Source organism: Balaenoptera ricei, chromosome 2, assembly GCF_028023285.1.
Source record: "Balaenoptera ricei isolate mBalRic1 chromosome 2, mBalRic1.hap2, whole genome shotgun sequence".
In the NCBI taxonomy this organism is placed as follows: Eukaryota; Metazoa; Chordata; class Mammalia; order Artiodactyla; family Balaenopteridae; genus Balaenoptera; species Balaenoptera ricei.
The window spans coordinates 51,484,329-51,503,211 of NC_082640.1; the positions used below are offsets into that span (position 1 = coordinate 51,484,329).

The 18,883-nt window shown below is 39.2% G+C and overlaps 1 protein-coding gene across 1 annotated transcript in view; it reads right to left on the bottom strand.

Moving 5' to 3' along the window:
• Positions 1 to 18,883, bottom strand: part of CERS3 (ceramide synthase 3) — an 86,240-nt gene that overhangs the window by 38,744 nt on the left and 28,613 nt on the right. The window contains exons 6-8 of the mRNA XM_059915407.1: positions 17,982 to 18,074; positions 15,115 to 15,243; positions 11,674 to 11,780 (exon numbers count right to left, since the gene is read on the bottom strand). Coding sequence (XP_059771390.1) covers positions 11,674 to 11,780; positions 15,115 to 15,243; positions 17,982 to 18,074 — 329 coding nt within the window. The remainder of the gene's footprint in view (positions 1 to 11,673; positions 11,781 to 15,114; positions 15,244 to 17,981; positions 18,075 to 18,883) is intronic.

Sequence of the window (18,883 nt, forward strand, 5' to 3'; positions counted from 1 at the left end):
CCGCAACTAGAGAAAGCCCGCACGCAGCAACGAAGACCCAATGCAGCCAAAAATAAATAAATTAATTAATTAATTTTTTTAAAAAAAGCAATAATATGAACTCTGAACTCAATATAACAAAGATAATAGCCATTTATCCATTTTACTTATGTAAATTTTTTTAGAAACTTAGGAATTACAGAAAAATATAAAGAGGTTAAGTAAAAATTAAATTAAAATCTCACAACTCACAGGTAACCCAGTACATATTATGTCTGGTGAACATAACTTAAGACATCTTTCCTAAAAATACATTATTTAAGGTGTTTTTCCCCCTTCCCCATTACCACATGATTTCATATAACAGGGATCACACTACAGTTGTGATTTTGTACCCTGCTTTTATCACTCAATAATACGTTACAGAGAGCTTTCCATGACAATGAACATATTTATAAATCAGGGGTCAGCAAACATTTTTGTATAGGGACAGACAGTAAATATTTCAGGCCTCTGGGGCATTTGGTTTCCGTTGCAAAGGTTCAAGTGACCATTGTAGTGCGAAACTAGCTATAGACAATGTATCAGTAAATGAGTGTGGCTGTGTGCCAGTAAAACTTTATTAACAAAAACAGTCAGTGAACTGGATTTGGCCTGTGAGCCAGTTTGCCAACCCATACTATATACCATCCTATGTAATAGCTGCATAGAAATCCATTTATAGATCTTATAACTTATTTAGCTAATCCCTTATTGATAGACATTTAAGTTGTTTCCAAATTTTCACTGTATTATAAAGAACACTGAATCGCTTGTCTGCTGATGGGTGGGGCTGGGTTCCCTCCCTGTTGGTTGTTTGGCCTGAGGCAACCCAGCACTGGAGCCTGCCCGGCTCTTTGGTAGGGCTGATGGTGGACTCTGGGAGAGCTCACACCAGGGAATGCTTCCCAGAGCTTCTGCTGCCAGTGTCCTTGACCCCACAGTGAGTCACAGCCACCCCCCACCTCTGCGGGAAACCGTCTAACACTAGCAGAACTTTGAAAGGACCTAATGGATTGAAGGACTTTGGGAGGTGGTAGTGTTAACTTAGTAGATTGACACAGAGTAGGGATTGACACTACTTAAAATAATATAGGTGACTTCTCTGGTGGCACAGTGATTAAGAATCTGCCTGCCAGTGCAGGGGACACGGGTTCGAGCACTGGTCCAGGAAGATCCCACATGCCTTGGAGCAACTAAGCCCGTGCACCACAACTACTGAGCCTGTGCTCTAGAGCCCGTGAGCCACAACTACTGAGCCCGTGTGCCACAACTACTGAAGCCGCGTGCCTAGAGCCAGTGTTCCGCAACAAGAGAAGCCACCGCAATGAGAAGTCCACGCACCACAATGAAGAGTAGCCCCCGCTCACCACAACTAGAGGAAGCCCGTGCACAGCAATGAAGACCCAACGCAGCCAAAAATAAATTTAAAAAAAAAAAGGGAGTCAAGATGGTGCTGAAAGCATTGGGTTAGAATTCCACTCCAGCCAGTTGCTTGACATGTGATTAAAGGCAACCCTTGCTGAGGGTGAGGAGTTGAATAGTAGATTTACACAGACTACTGGTGGTTCTGGATATTTGCTGAAGAAAATAAGAGGGGAGAAGTTGCTGAGGAAAATCAAAGAATTAACAAGTTGTCCTGAAGGTTTCTTTGAGCTCTTGCCTGCATCTGTGTAATCCTGAGGTACCCACCCGAGCGCTCTGCATTTGGCAGTTGTCCAAGTACTTTTGTTGCAAGAGTGATGGCAACCAAACATTAATTTTTGGCATCATGGAAAGTGCTTTGGTTAAATTGAGAACTACTCTTTTGGAGATTGTGTAGTCAAAAGTATTAATTAAATTGACAACAGTGAAAAAAAAATAAAGAACACTGTCAGAATATTACTTGTAAAGACATTTTGATAAAATTGTTTGATATTTCCTTAGAATTGCTAAAATCCTGAATCAAAGAGTATACTCAATTTACATTTTGGAGTGTATTGCTAGATGCTTTCCAGCAAGACTGTACCAATTCATAGTCTTGCACCCAGTGTATGAGAGTATCTGCTTCCTTGGATCTTGAGCAACATTGTACTTTGTCAGCTGCTACCTAAAACAATATCACACTATTTATATATTTACATTTTTATTTCTTGTGAAGATATATATATATGAGTTTTTAAAATTATTGTGATCTGTACTTTTGTTAACTGCTTCTTCATGATATCTGTCCATTTGTCCATTTTTCTTTTGGGGTGTTTACTTTTTCTGTTGACTCCTAAGTGCTCTTTATATGTTAAGGATAATAACATTACTTTTTAATCATGTTAAATAACATCACATGGTTTTGATTCTTACAACTTTGTTTATAATTTTTCTTGACAAATCAATTTTTAAAACATTTTTGTAATAAAAGTTATCAATTGTTTCCTTTATATGAAACAACTGTTTCCTCCATATTATGCGTTAAAAGGTTTTTCTCACCCCCAACATTTTAAAATATATTTTTCCATATTTTCTTAAAATCCTGGCTCTATGTAATCTTGAGTCACTTATTTGTGCATATATTCTCAATTGTAAAATGGAAGCAATGAGTACCTACCTTATGCATTCAATAAATATTTATTAAGCACCAAAGTGCTACCAGGTACTTTGTGGGAGCCAGAAATACAGCAATGAATAAAACAGACTGAAACTCCTGAACTAGTAGGGCTTACATTTTGGTGCCTGCATCCACAGGGATTAAAGGAAATAATATATATAAAGCCAATTTGCTATTCTGATTTGCTGGGTCCTTAAGCAATTGTGTGCCTTATTCTATATTCACTTAGCCTATAATGCCCTTCCCCTTTTCAATTGAAATTCTTTTCACCTATCAAAGCATGGACCTCTCCATACCAAAATCTCTGTGCTATTCTGATCACCTCTGAATTTGTAACTTTTCTCTGGGCTCCCCTGCTACCAGCTTCTTTGGAGCATTTGGCTGATTCACCCTGCCTTGCAGTAAAAGCTCTTATATTAGTTGACTCCTCATTAGCTAGCAAGCTTTCCAAAGGCAGCAGCCATGACGCCTTCATCTCTGTATTCTCCCATCACCTGTTCCAGGGCCTGGTCCCATACAAGGTCTCCTACTGGGAATTTGTCAGTGTCAAAACTAACAAAGGAATCTACTAAAAAATATCTCCTTCATGCATTCTATCAGAGGATGTGAATAATTACCTAAACATATAATTAAACTCACTGTGGTCCATGCAAGGAAAGAAAGAAAAGGACAGGGAGCATATTGCAGGGTTCTGACTGAATGGAGATTTCCCTCTTCCCTCTAGTTGAAGGGAAGACACAGAAAAGAGGATTCCAGTCGGAGGAAACGACATATACAAAACTCTCAGGTGGAGGCATCATGGAAAATTCAAGGGCTAAAAGAAGACCAGTGTGGCTTCAGGGAGAGTAGTCGCAGGGGGTGGGGGTGGGGTGAAGATAAAGCTGGATTGGTGAATGCAGCCATCTCCTGTTGGCCTTGAAAGTCAAGGTCAAGGGTGTGGCCTTCCTTGTAAGAGCTTTGGGAAGCTTTGCCAGTTTTAGAAAGAAGAGTGATACACCTGGCCTAGAATCATCAGAGCTGGGCTCCAGGACTAAGGCCGCTATTTTCTTGCCTGGTAACCTGCACAACCTCCCATTCCTTGGGTAGAACTAACCCCACATCTCGGAATGAGCGGTTCCAGAGAAACACACAGCCAGCTTTGCAAACTGCAGAGTCCTAGAAACAGAAGAGACTGCCATTAAACACAAATGCCTTCAGAGACAGCCAAGCCACTGCAGAGAGGAGAGGTCAATGGCATGGGCGCTGGAGCCCGCTAGATTTGGATCAAGGCTTCCCTGGGGTCTGCAGCAAGTTACGTAGCTTCTCTGGGCTTCAGTTTCTTCTGTAATAAAACAGGTCTCACCTGGTCAGGTTGTTGTGAGAATTAAATGAGTTGACAAATGCGAAGAGCTTAGCATATAGTAAGCACTCAAAAATGGTAGTTATAACATTACTATTACCATCACTATGACGAGATGGCTTTCCACCACCACCCCCATTCCTACTGCAGAGGGCTTAGTTAATAACACAGGGAGGGCAACACCCAGGGAGGGTGCTGCTGAAATAGCTGGATTTTCTGCATATCAGGGAGAAGGAGGAGGCCGCTTTGGAGGGGAGGAGCAGGCTAAGGAGGAGTGGGGACCCTGTGCTGTGGGAGGACAGAGGGGATAGGAGGTCCAAGAAGTGAAGAGGAGTTCAGAAGGGAGGACAGCAGTTATGGGGCTTCAGTTGCATTTTCAGGGCCTCTTCCTATGGGTCTCACTGCCCTCACTAAAAGATGGTCCAATCTCTCAGCCTCGATTTCTTCTGGTCTTTTGCTGAAAGGAGAATGGGAAGGAAAAAAAACAAATCTGCCTTTCTCAATTTTGTGTATCAAGTGTGCAGACACACGAGTGAACCCACAAACACTTGCACATTTACCTTGTGGGCCCTGTGGAATCTCCCTTTTCACAGAGAATACTCCTCAATTTTGCTCTGTACGCTGGCCTTTAATCTGTACAAACGGATGCACTACCATGGTGCCCGTGGATTGCAAAGCTCAGCCTTTTTCCTGTTTTGGGTTTTTTCCCCCATTTTTACTCTTTACTCAATCACTAAAGTTTACATGGTTTGCAAAAAATCACATTGTTGGTATAAATAGTAGTTGGTTTTGCTGGGCTGGATAAGGCAGCCACCAAAAGTTGTATTTTTCTAATGAAAGTTAAAGGTCTTTTTTTCTTGCTAATTGTAGGTGTGAGCATTAAGCCTTTTCAGGATAACAAATACTGGTTCTACAGGTGCGTAATTGCTCATCTAACATTCTAGAGATGGCTTATATTTCGAAGTGACCAAGTAGTTGAAGAAAACTTAATAATACTTAGGTAAGGCAATGATGCCTGCTCTTAATTATCAAATTTAGTAACTTAACTGGAAACATATCTGTTTTGTGTTTCAAATGTCCTGTTTCTAATCTTGATTCTTTCATAACTAGCTGTGCAATCCTGGAACTATCTTAACTTCTCACGTGAAAAACAAACAGGGTTGCAACGCTTCAACAATATCTATGACACGAAAGGCAAGAAGGGGTGAGGACTATTCCAGGCGGATGACAACATTCTGAATGCAGAATGTGATCCTGGGCCAAATCCAATAGTGAGGGAAAAAAAGCAATGAAAGGCACTATCGGATCAATTGACAAAACTGAAACATGGATGGTAGATTGCTACCTTTCCTGAAATTGATAACTATACTGTGATTCTGTAGAAAAATGTCCTTGTCCTTAGGAAATACACACTGAACTATTTAGGATTAAAAGGATGTGATGGTTTCAACTTTCAACTGGTTCAGAAAAAATATGTATACATATATATATGTATATATATACACACACACACACCCACATGTGTGAGCACATGTGGGTGTGTGTGTTGAGAGAGAAAGAGAAAGAGAAACAGAGAGAGAGGAAAAAGTGACAAAGCAAATGGGGGACACGTTAACTGGTAAATTTGGGTAAAGGCAATATGTAAGAGTTCTCTGTGATACACTTGAAATTATCATGTAAGCTTAAAATTATTTCCAAACACATAAATGAATAAAGGGGTTGGACTAAATTATGAATTTAAAATTCTAAAATTCTATGGACTGTTGTAGCTGTCCTTCATAAGTTTACAAGCAGCAACAGAAGTGCCAAGCCTGTGGGGTGTGGGAAGGAGCTCCCCTGAGGGCTCCTCATTGAATGAGACGCAGAGCAAACACCTGCAGTGTCATTTGCCGTCTCCTCTATAAGCTGTGTGACTGGAAAGTTCAGTTCTGAGATGCTTCAACAGAGCCTCTCTGGCACGGTGCAACCCCTCCTCTCCTCTGATGACTGTGGGAAGGGCACTGTGCCATCCCAGGAGGGCGAGGAAGCTGACCCTGGCACCATCAGATCCCTGCTCTGCCCCTGACACACCATTCAGAACGGAGGCACCAGGCCTTAGGAGGAAAGAAAGGACCATCGTGTCCTCACTCTTGTCTCTCTCTGATGGACATCAGCTAAGAGCACTGCTGTATGCTTTCAGCTTTGTTGTGTCTCGTCTTTTCTTAAAATTGTTCTCTCTCTGATAGCCATTTCAAGGGTTTATATGGCCTCATTGCCCACAAAATTCTCTTTCATATGAGGCTTCTCAGGGTACCATTTTTCTATACCAGTGAGACCTGAATCATCAAAAGATGAAGTCCAAAGTTCTGTGAACCACTGGTGGGGAAAATAAAGTTACCACTAGCATATGTACCCTTGGAGGTAAGGAAGCTATTTATTTGAGTATTATTCACTGTTGGAAATGTTTTATTTTTTATATTCTTAACCATTTTTAAAATTGAAGTCTATTTAATTTACAATGTTGTGTTAGTTCCAAGTGTACAGCAAAGTGATTCAGTTATACATATATGTATCTATTCTTTTTCAGATTCTTTTCCATTATAGGTTATTATAAGATATTGAATACAATTCCTTTGTAGGTCCTTGTTGTTTATCTATTTTATATATAGTAGTGTGTACCTATTAATCCCAAAGCCCTAATTTATCCCTCCCCCCATTTCCCCTTTGGTAACCATACATTGTTTTCTATGTCTGTGAGTCTATTTCTGTTTTGTGAATAAATTCCTTTGCATCATTTTGTTAGATTCCACATATAAGTGATATCATATGATTATTTGTCTTTCTCTGTCTGACTTATTGTACTTCACTTAGTATGATAATCTCTAGGTCCATACATATTGCTGCAAATGGCATTATTTCATTCTTTTTCACAGCTGAGTAATATTCCATTGTATATATGTACCATATCTTCTTTATCCATTAATTTGTCAATGGACAATTAGGTTGCTTCCATGTCATAGCTATTGTAAATAGTGCTGCAATAAACATTGGGGTGCATGTATCTTTTTGAATTAGAGTTTTCATCTTTCCCAAGATATATGCCCAAGAGTGGGATTGTAGGATCACATGGTAACTCTATTTTTTAGTTTTTTAAGGAGCCTCCATATTGTTCTCCTTAGTGACTTCACCGATTTACATTCCCACCAAGAGTGTAGGAGGATTCCTTTTTCTCCACACCCTCTCTTAGCAATTATTATTTGTAGACTTTTTAATGATGGCCATTCTGACTAGTGTGAGGTGATACCTCATTGTAGTTTTGGTTTACAGGAAATGTTTTATTTTTTTCTTTTTGGAATATCAAAAAAAATATGGGTCAGTATTAATAGCCTTCAAATACATGAAAAAGGTGGTGGATACAAAGATTTCTTCTACTGCCATCATGAACTGCTGCAGGCTAGGAGCTGCGTCTCACTCTTCTGTGAGCTCCTCACAACATCTAGCAGTGGTGAGTTCAAGAAACAAAGCAATGAGCCAGCACTGCCACTCCGAAACTTCAGTTGAAACAGTGCTCCTTCCCTTCAGATCAATCAGCCTGGACTAAATCATTATCTGCTCTTTTTATTTATGGAGGAAAACTGTCAGGAGCTAGGGGAACCATTTATCTGACCTTCGGAGGCTCTTTCTAACCGAATGATCTCGGGTGGTATTTGTATAATATTCAAGTAGATAGATGCATCCAATAATTCACAAATATAGAAGTCATTATTTTAATACAATAGTTGGGAATACAATGTGAATAACATAAGCCTGAGATTTAAATGTTTTTGAAGAAAAATGCAAATAAATGGGGGCAACCAGGCAATTAGATTAAAGCAGTTTGGCCAGTGCCAACTGGAATGTCTACCTAATGTTGACAGTAACACTGTTTAGAAAATCAAGGTAATTAACTCTTGCTGACACTGACTGAAAACTGGCTAAATTAGATCCCTAAAAAGAGCAGGGGGAAAGGAGAATTGGGGACACAGTTGTATGAACACAAAAGGAAACTCATGAGGGGAAAGCAAATCTGCTTGAGGCTGGGGGAATAAAAGGAAAGGAGAAGAAAGGGAAAGACACGTGTGATGTAAAACTCCTGTTCTTTTTCTCAAGGTTTCAGATGACTTTCAGATGGCACCACCCCAGTCAGCTTTCTCCCCACTCAACCCTTCACCTCACCACAAAATGTACAACAAAAGCAGTTGAGAAGAACAGAGCAACTAGATGGTGAACCACCTCCCACAGAACCTCTAAAATGTCTGAATCTTGAAATGGGCCTGTCTGCACTTTGTTTGGTCCATGGTAAATTCCCAACAAATCTGGACTAATAAAATATCCTTGAAAAGTGAGTGTGCAGAGTTACAAGTTTTAGACAGATGGTGGGAGCCAGACTAACAACAAGGAACTGACTTTTCCTCTTTGGTACCACCACTTGGTTGTGTAACATGTTCAAGCAGATGGGATGGCTATTCAAGTCAGAGTAGTACACTGCAACTAATGTTTTCAAAAACCATGAAAAACCCATCTCCCAAACTTCCAATAGCTTGGTGAGGTTCTCCATAAGCTTCCAAGCAATGAAGATCAGTCAATGTCAGTACAGAAGAATTTTTACCCACAAAAAATTTTTACAGTCAAGTCTGTTAATACTGGTTTATTTGCAGCCCAACCTCCTGAAGACAGCAAACAGTGGTATTGGTTGCCCTCTGCAGTAGGCTGGTGAATTCAGCGAAGTATCAAGATCAAGAAAATGCCAAATGCATGTAACTAATTCTCCTTGAATTCCAGAAATGCTGGCAAGAGAATGAGTTCTTAAATCTAGGATTTTTTTTTTAATAATGTCTTTATTTCTTCTGGTTTGATCATTCTCCTTTCTTTTTTTTTAAAATTTTTATTCATTTATTTATTTTTGGCTGCATTGGGTCTTCATTGCTGTGCATGGGCTATCTAGTTGTGGTGAGTGGGGGTTACTCTTCGTTGTGGTGCGCGGGCTTCTCATTGTGGTGGCTTATCTTGTTGCGGAGCACGGGCTCTAGCTACGTGGGCTTCAGTTGTCATGGCACGTGGGCTCAGTAGTTGTGGCTCATGGGCTCTAGAGTGCAGGCTCAGTAGTTGGGGCACACGGGCTTAGTTGCTCCGTGGCATGTGGGATCTTCCCGAACCAGGGATCGACCCTGTGTCCCTTGCACTGGCAGGTGGATTCTTAACCACTGCGCCACCAGGGAAGTCACTTAAATCTAGGATTTTAAAGTTGAGGGTATGTGGGAAAGTAACACACCACTCAACCCCAACCCGATGTTGGACTGTCTGTGAGGCAGAGTAAGCTGGCCTGTTGATTTTGAGACATCATGGGAAGGTCCGAGGCAAAGATCCTTCGATGCTGAATTAGTAGTCAACCACAGCAGCTATACTTAGGCTTCTCAGAGAGTTCTCCAGACTGAGAACTTCCATGGTGTGTGCTTTTAAAATATCTCTACAAATTATTTGAAACTATTCCCATCAAGAAATGGAGTCTAAATTTCCTTCCCTTAAATATGAGCTGGCTTTAGTGACTTGGATTCAATGAAGAAAATGAGGCTGGAAGTGACATGCTGTGACTTCTGAAGCTGGGTTATAAAAGGAGACACAGCATCTGCCAAGCTCTCTCTTGAACTGCTCACCCTTGAAATCCATCTGCTGTGCTAAGAGAAGGTCAGGCCAGTGGAGGGGCATGGGCATGTGTTCCAGCTGACAGGCCCAGCAGTGGTCCCAACCAGCAATCAGCATCAACCAGCTGATGTCACGGGTGTCACCTGAACCTTGTGAGTGAGGAAGCCTTCAAGAAAACTCCAACCCTGACTGCCCAGCGACCATCTGACTGTAACCACATGAGTGAAAACCATGTAGATGAGGCCTGTCAACTCCCAGATCCATAAGAAATAGTAATAATAATGTGTTGTTGTTTTAAGAGAGAGCTCTGCAAAACATGGCGTGTTGGTAAAGTCTGGCCTGCAGCCCATTTTTCTACAGCCAGTGATCTAAGCTAGGTTTGGTACATTTTTAAAGGGTTGTAAAAGAATCAGAACCAAACAAAGAAAAACATGCAACAGAGACCATATATGGCCCTCAAAGCCTAAAACAGTTATTCTATGGCCCTTTATAAAAAAAGTTTGCTCACTACTGTCTCAAGCCACTAAATTTTTCAAAGGTTTGTTATACAGCTATAGATAACTGGAACACATGGTACTTTTTGAACAAAATAAGTGTCACCAATGGGCAAATGCTGGATTTAGAGCACCATGAAAGTCACACTGAAAAGCCACAACTCAACTGCTATCTGCAAGTTAATACTTACCCTATCAATAATTGCTATTGTACAATATTCTAATTTCATAAACACACTTGATCAGCCAAAGCAAAAGTGATGGTAATATGATTCATCAATCAAGAAGAGTATCTTAAACATGTATCTCAGATTTGATTCTAGATTAAACTTCAAATTCTCAGAGACTCATTAATAATTTTAGTAATAACAGCTGGTATTTACTGAATCCTTATTATGTTCCAGACACTGTTCTAAGCTATTTCATATGTATTACTTCAATTAAGCCTCATGACAACCCTTATTTACATTTTACAGATGAGAAACTGAGGCACAGAAAAATGTTCTAACCTGTACAAGATCACACAGGTAGTAAGTCTGGAGCCAGGACTGACTTGCACCTGTGAAATTCATCACTGCATGATGCTGCTCCTCTCCAGAAAAAAATGTCTAATCAAGACACCCAATCCTGGGTTAAAGAACGCAGCTGGCTTCCACAGGGCAGGCAGCACCCACACTCTCATACCAGTCTTCCCTGCATGCTGCTAGTCAAGGGTGCTCTCCACCCACAAGGGATCAGGCCTGAAATCCGGGTCCCCATTTCATTCCGCTGGAACCTAGTACCTCCAATAGCACTAGTTTTTCTGTTGAGAATATCTGAAACTCCTAGACTATCCCCAAACTACAGTTAGTTTTAAGCTGTTCTTTCCAAACCATCAATGTCTTCCTCACATTTTTCCTCTGGTTTCTGTCAATCAACACATGGAAAATTATGCTTGCCAAAGGAATGATTGTCAGGAGAGACACAACATAGGTTCTACGTTGCCAGCTCTTGGCTAAACAAAATCAACAGACTGACCAAGAGCCAGTGGTCCAAATCACTGTTAGGACCAGTGATCATGGAAAATGAAATCAGCATCAGTTTCCTCATCTGCAAACTGGAAGTGATGATACCTATCTTTATGATTTGTTGTGTAGCTAGTGCCAGGATGTATAAAGGGCCTAGTCCAGTGTCTGGCATTCAATTAATGGTGGTTATAACTATTGTAAGTTTAACACAGAACTTGCCTCTCTTTTAAAGGGCTGATAATTGGCCAATGACATTTCACTGAATAACTGGAAAAGCTGTTAATCACAAAGAAAGATCCATATTCATGAAACCAGACACAGAATAAGAGTTGCTGCTTCCCATTGGTTACACATCTTTAATCTCCCTTTGTAACAAGCCTTTTCACATTGGAAGGTGTGGTTTTAATTATCTATAAAAATGGCCCCTTCACATTCTTCTTTCCAGCTGAACTTGGCACAAATAGCTGCAGATCAGTGTAAGAAAGAAAGAAAAGGCAATGCTCCAACCTGAACAACATGCAAGGCCACCTCAGCACAGTGACCAAAGGCACACACAGCACCTTGTCTACTCACCAGAAGGGAAAAATAATGAGGCGGCTGATGAAAAATATGATGGAGAAGATGAAAAACAGGGTGTTACAGGTTTGCTTCCATCCGGCATAAGAAAACATCTTAGCAGACTGAGAAAATAGAAAGAAATTGCATTCAGATAGGGTGATATTCATGTAAAATTTTTAAATTAAATATTTATAGATTAAATTATACCTGGGATTTGCTTCAAAATCTTGGTGGGGGTTGGGTTATGGATGAGAAATAGCCAAAACAAGATTGGCCATATTGATAACTGTTAAAGCTGGATGATGGGTCCACTGGGCCCATTATACTCTTTACCTTGTCATATGTTTGAAACTTTGCATAATATAATGTTTAAAAAATTAGTTAGAATGACTGTAATATTACTCCTGTATTTCACAAGCACTACAAATTAGCATAATTAATTTTAGCATGTATTTTATCTGGGCATTTATTGAATTCCTCCATTTAACTGGGAGGAGAGCGGGATTGAAGAAAGGCTGGGATGTGAGTGAAGTCCTGGGCTGGGCTGGGCATGTTGCAATCAAGGCGGCTACTTTAAGGCAGATGACAGAAGAAGTGGAGTTAGGAGGCAGCCCTTGGGGCCATGTCCTGGTTGAAGTAAAGTTTCAAGCACTTGATTTTCCCTACTTATTTTATGCTAGCCTGTAGTGCTCATATTATCTGTGTTGAGTGAAAAGAATTACAGAAAATGTTGTTTATTGTGGTACTAATGTAACGAGGATGTTCTCTTGCATTATCCAGTGGAGCCCAAGGCTGAATGGGAAAGAGTCTGAAGTTGGGGGTGGGAGGTCGGCAGGTGGGTGGTGTGGTTCAGCCCTGCCAGTTTCAGAACTGAAATCACCCAGGAACCTCAAGGCCCATCTAGAACAAGAGAAGCAGCTTATTACATTTCAGGAATGGTTTACATTGCATTTTCCATACTTACCATGGGGTAAGAATGTGATCAGACTATGGGATTGGCAGGGTCCCAAAAGGGAACAGCCTCCATTGCTGAGATAGAAGGCTGGCACGCCAGCTGGGCAGGACTTGGGTATGGGGAGAAAGGCCAGAAGTTTAGAGGGCTTGGAATGGAGTGGGGAACTGTTTGAAGGGTCAGAAGGTAGGCCAGGGCAGGAAGCTAGAGATGTGCATAGGCATGAAGAGTGCTACTTTGCCCCCACTTGTGATGGCAAAGTAGCACTCCTTTGGGCAAATGCACAGGTGGCCTATTCTGGGCTGTGCAAAGATGGATATCAGAGAGAAACCCCTCTCCTTTGCTAAGTATCAGTCAAGATACTGTTAAAGTGTTGGGTCCTGGATCCAAACTTAACATGCAGAAAACTAGAGAAGATCATGAAGATGCATGAAGAAGGCACAAGGTTGCTTATGAGTAAAAATTGTAGATGTTGAGGCTGTTCTTCCTTGCAAAGAAAGAACTAAGAAATGACCCAACAACTGTCTTAAGGAACATGAAAGATTAATAGTCTCCATCTTTAGGAAGGTCTAAACAGGGGTAAAAGTTGTACCATGTCTGGGTTCAATTAGAACTTGACTGAGAGGACAAACACTAAAACAAACTACTTGAGGAAGCTATGGAATAGGCACTTCTGGAGAATATAAAAAATCGGCCCCACGCCACTATTCAATGTTGTTTCTACCACCAGCTGATGGAGGGTAGTGGCCTCACTCACCGAACCTCAAGTTAGATCATGACTTGTGAATCAAGAATTATTGATGATCATTAACAACATGAAGCTGTTCTCATAGTTTACCCATGTAGGGAACTGAGTTTGACATTTCATTTTTCTTCTGTTTTTTACCTAAGGACCTCAGAACATTTTCAAACGATAGTGAGCTAAACTGCACAATATACCCTAAGAGGTAGATATGACTTCTCATGCTACAGCTGAGGATAGAAACAAAGCATTAAGTGATTTGTCCAGGTCACCTAGGGAGCTATGTCATGTCAATGGCAGGGTAGACAGGGATAACACGGTGCTCATTCCCAGTCCCAACACCTAACTCTCCCTTTTAGTAACACAATGAAGCTGTTTTTACGGTGGACACACACCAAAGGCAATTGAACTAGAGGGTTAGAAGAATAGAGTAGCATAAAATTTTTAACTCATGGCCAATTTGGTCTTAATTTTCAGGCAGGGTTTCTGAGATGTGATCAGAGAAGGAGGTAATTATAGCAGAGATGGCTACATTCAGAGAGCAACACACGGAAAAACTGGCACAATCCTTCCTAAGCCATGTGTTGCCCTGAAGCACATATAATAATCTTGATGTTAGAATGGTATTTACATGTCTAATTACGATTACATACAAGAAATACAATTCTGTACACAGCTAATGTTTTAACAACAGCCAGTTGCTTTGAAATGGCTTCAAATGACTTCTGGTTATATCTAGAACAGGGTTTGGCAAATTACAGTTCAGCCTATGGGCTAAAGCTGGTCAGCCCTTGAGTTAAGAAGGATAAGAATAGTTTTCACATTTTTAAAGGGGTACAAGAGAAAAGAAAAAAACAACAAAAAAGAAAAATATGTGACAAGAGATCCTATGAGGCCCACAAAGCTAGATTTACTACCTGGCTCTTTACCAAAAAGTTTGCTGAACCCTGATCTAGAAGAACAAGATCTTATTAAATTAAATTAAATTTCTTCCATATCAACTTACATTCAATTATTAGCCCTTGAAGAGGCAATCCTGAATGCAAATAGGTTAGCATTATTTCCCCCGGCTTCATTATAAATGAGTATATTTAAATGATGAACAATGGCTCTAAGTACAGCAGGACCCACTGCCTCAGGGTAAACAGGAACCAAAGCACATCAGAAACACGTAGAGAAAACAATCCTAATTTTGCATTGTTCCTTATATTTTGTGTGGTTTGGGATTAGGAAGACTCTTGTTTTAATGTCCCCTGCTCTGAAACATTCCTTCCTTAGAAAATAAATGTCATTTAAATAAACATCGGCTTTCATTCCTTAAAGCTGGAGGAGGGTCCACGCAGGGAGGTGCAAGCATTCAGTGCGTATTTAGCTTTGCTTAAGTGAATATACGGTGCCGACCAACTTTAAAAATCTACAATGTCATAGTCCAAGTTTTCCGTTTAAAAGCTTAGAGTTCATTCCTCTTCAGATACCTCAGCTTACTTCCTAAGCTAATATCTGCATGCAACTTGCATAAGTGGAATCCCACAAAGTAACCTCTCTCTCGAGTACCATGGAGAAAGAAGGTTAGAAAATAAAAACTGAAAGCTTTCCTTTCTTTGAACTTGAAAGATCTGGGGACCTAGAGACATCTGCAGACTTTGGGTGTTTTCAGGACAGAGAGCTCTGCTAAATCACTCACAGACAATTCTTCCTGTGAGGAGTCACAGTTAACCCAGGACATGGTATTGTTATTAGTTTTTTAATGGCAAACGTTTACCTCCAGCCAAATGTCGGCCACATCGTGTAAAATCATCACGAGGGTCCCACTGCGAATATAATTAGCACACCAAGAGAAGCTCATCAAACTAACAGCAGCCAGGTGGTGGATGACATGAGCTAGAAAATCCTATATAATGAGGGGAAATGGAAACCATTAAGCAAATGCAGTTATTTCTCAATCACTGGAAGAGATAATAATAATTTTAAAACTAACAACTTACATCTGCATATTTTGAACTGTGTAAAATGCTTTCACTTTTATTCTTAAGCACAATCCTTGTGAGGGAGATAGAACAAGAGTTATCCTCATTGATTAAGTCATTTAACATTGAGATAGCATTGAACCGTCGTCATCTAAGTCCTAATATCTGCTGTTCTTCCCACTGCCCTACACTGGATATATGTACACACACACACACACACACACACACACACACACACACACAAGACATACATACACACACAAGCATATTCCTGTGTACATTTACATTTATTGTTAATTCCCTGCCTAATTCCAAGACAGATATAATAAAACTATACAACTATTAAAATAAGAGTTACTGCATATGAAATAAGGAACAAATGAAAGTGGAATAACTGCAGTAGCAAAATACTTCACACCCACCAGGATAGCTATAATAAAAAAGACAAACAATAACAAGTGTTGGCTAGGATGTGGAGAAGTTGGAACCCTTATACATTGCTGGTAGGAATGTAAAATGGCATGGCTGCTTTGTTAGAGTCTAACAATTCCCCCAAAGGTTATACATAGGACTACTATATAGTCTAGCAATTCCACCCCTAGGTATATACATGAGAAAAATTAAAATATATGTTCATGCAAAAATTTGCACATCAATGTTCATAGTAGCATTATTCATAATAGCCAAAAAGGTAGAAACAACCCAAATATCCATCAATTGATAAATGGATAAACAAAATGTAGTATATCCATATAATAGAATATTATTCATTAATAAAAAGGAATGAATTACTGATGCATGCTACAACATGAATGAATCATTATGCTAAGTGAAAGAAGCCAGATACAAAAAAACATATATTGTATGATTCCATTTATATGAAATATCCAAAAGAGGCAAATGCATAGAGGCAGAAAGTAGATAGTGGTTGCGTGGGGCTGTGGAGGTTAGAAGAAATGCGGAGTGACTGCTAAAGGGTACAGGATTTCTATTTGAGGTGATGGAAATAGAATTGACTGTGGTGATGACTGCAGAATTCTGCAAATATACTCAAAACCATTGCATTATGCACTTTAAATAGATGAATTGTATGGTCTGTGACTATCCTGATTAAAATGTTTAAAAAAACTTAAAGACTTCAGTTTCCTTGTAGCCAAAGTAAAAGAATAAACATGATAATAATAACAGCCTAATTTATTAAGTACTTACTATACACCAGAAAGTGCTTTGTATGAATTAACTTGTTTAATCCTCACAACAACTGGAGGAGATAAGAACTATTTTTAGCTCTACTCTATATATGAGGAGACAGATCTAGCTTAGCAAATGTAACCAACTAGCTCAAGATGTTAATGAGTGGTGAAGTCAGGGATCCAAACTTCGGCAATTTGACTCCAGAGCCTGTGCTTTACCCAATTCCTAATAATTTTATGTCTCTGAAGATGTGTATTTACAAATATATGACATATATCTACATTTAATTTTTGAAAAGGTGTCCAATGCACCTGTAAATAATAAAGAGAAAGCAACTACTGAAAAAAATAAAAGGATCAAAAGTGGGAAAAAGATAGGATCATTACAGGATCAAGCTACCTGAGTATATCTATGAAGACCTTCTAAATAATGATTATTTTCAATTCTATCCCTTGAGAAAATGACTTAATCAATTAAATTTTGACATATTCTTAGCCTAAATTAAGTTAATAACAGTTAAACTATAGCTGTTATTAAGTTTTATGAAAAAGGAAATCATTTCAATCAGATTTTTTCACAGTATGTTCTTATGGTTTATTCTGTAAGTTTCTTTTCAGATCTCCAGTTGAGCAGCTGACTGGGCCCCTTAGTGATAGACTGTGCACCATCGCTCACTCAAACATCATTTAGTCAAGCCAACTTGGTTTTATCTCCTTAATACTGAATTCAACTTAATTTTATTTATCACCCAAACTTTGCTACAAACCAATCTTTCATATAGAGCGTAGCATATAAAGTACATGCCAAGAGTATTTGTCATTTGATCTGTACTGCTAACGTATATGAGGAAATCCGTGACTGCTCTGAGAGTCTAATACAATTTTCTGTACCAGCAAATAGGAATCAGTACCAACCAAACAGTTCCTAAAATACCACACTTTGTGACCTCAGAGGATGCATTTAGCATGCCTGTGACTTAGTTTCCCTGCAAATAAAGCAAAGCTAATAGTGCTTGAAGCAATGTTTTCTAACAAGGATCTTGGATGAATTAAGGAAAAAATGTTTTCAAAGTCACTGAATACATCAAAAGAATTATATAAAGTGGTCTGTAATCAACTAAAGGACGTGGCTGTAGAATTAAAACTACTAGCACTTTTCTTCTTTGCACTGAAGAATACTAAATTCTCAAACCAAAAGAAAGAAGCAGACATCATAAAGGAGAGTTCTTTTCTTATTGAACAAGTGTAGAGCTTCAAAGTTAAAGTTTCTATAATGTTTCACTACAAATACTTACCAAGGCACCAAAGTATGAGCATATTTGCACTATTCTTTGTGTTATAAAAGCAAAAAAGTTATGAACTGGAACTGAACATATATAAAAATATGATTTAAAGATTAGGATTTAGGGCAGGGGGATAAAAACTTTTGAAAAAAATGGATAAAGTAGTTTTGTAAATAAGACACTTACCTTCCTCTTGATATCAGAGCCAAGGCTAAATAAGAGAGACCAATAAAAACTCATCTCCAAAGTGTAGTACCAGTACTGAGATGGCAGCAAGGGCTGAGGAAAACAAGAGTATTCACTACTTTAATGTCACCATATAAACAACTCATTTTAAGGATTAAAACTATTGTTTATACCTATTTATATTCCACAAAATTCTCCCAAATAATAATGTTTTACATTTCAACTTCTGAGAAGAAATCAGAGACAATATTTTGAGGCATTTTGTTTCTAAAAAGGGAGACAAGAATTCCAAAGTCAAGTTAAATGTTTTGTTTAAAACTTAATAAAACTACAACAGGTGTAAAAGCATTCTTTTAGTTGATTGAGAGTTAAATTAGAAAAATAATTTAAAAATCTTTACTTAAGAACAATGGAAAAGCTGTTCTGCTTGTCCCACAAAATACCTTGTTTTATGTTTCTTGAATACTACTCAAATCTGATGTCCTAACCTCTTTTGTAGTGACAAGATGGTGATCCAAATTGGCCCATTCTCAAATGGGACAGTAATAAAATATATACAATTATTTAAGTACTCTAAAAATGTCTCCTGAAAAAAACAATGAAATTTCCATAGCTAGAATTTTCTTTAAAGTAGGAGGGGTGGTGTGCTTGTTTTAGCTAAGCTGAGACACTATATTATTTGGTGTGATGGGTTGTAACATTAATGCCCTCAGTGAATCTCACCTTCTCATATTCATGCCCTGGTACAGTCTCCTCTAACATCACCAGGAGGCCTTTGAATCTTGGCCTTTGGTCAAGGGGACATAGCAACTATGATGCAATCAGAGACCTCATAAGCACCATGTAAGAAACCTGAGCTATCCTTCTTGAGGTCACAAAGTAGAGCATCAAGGTGCCCACTG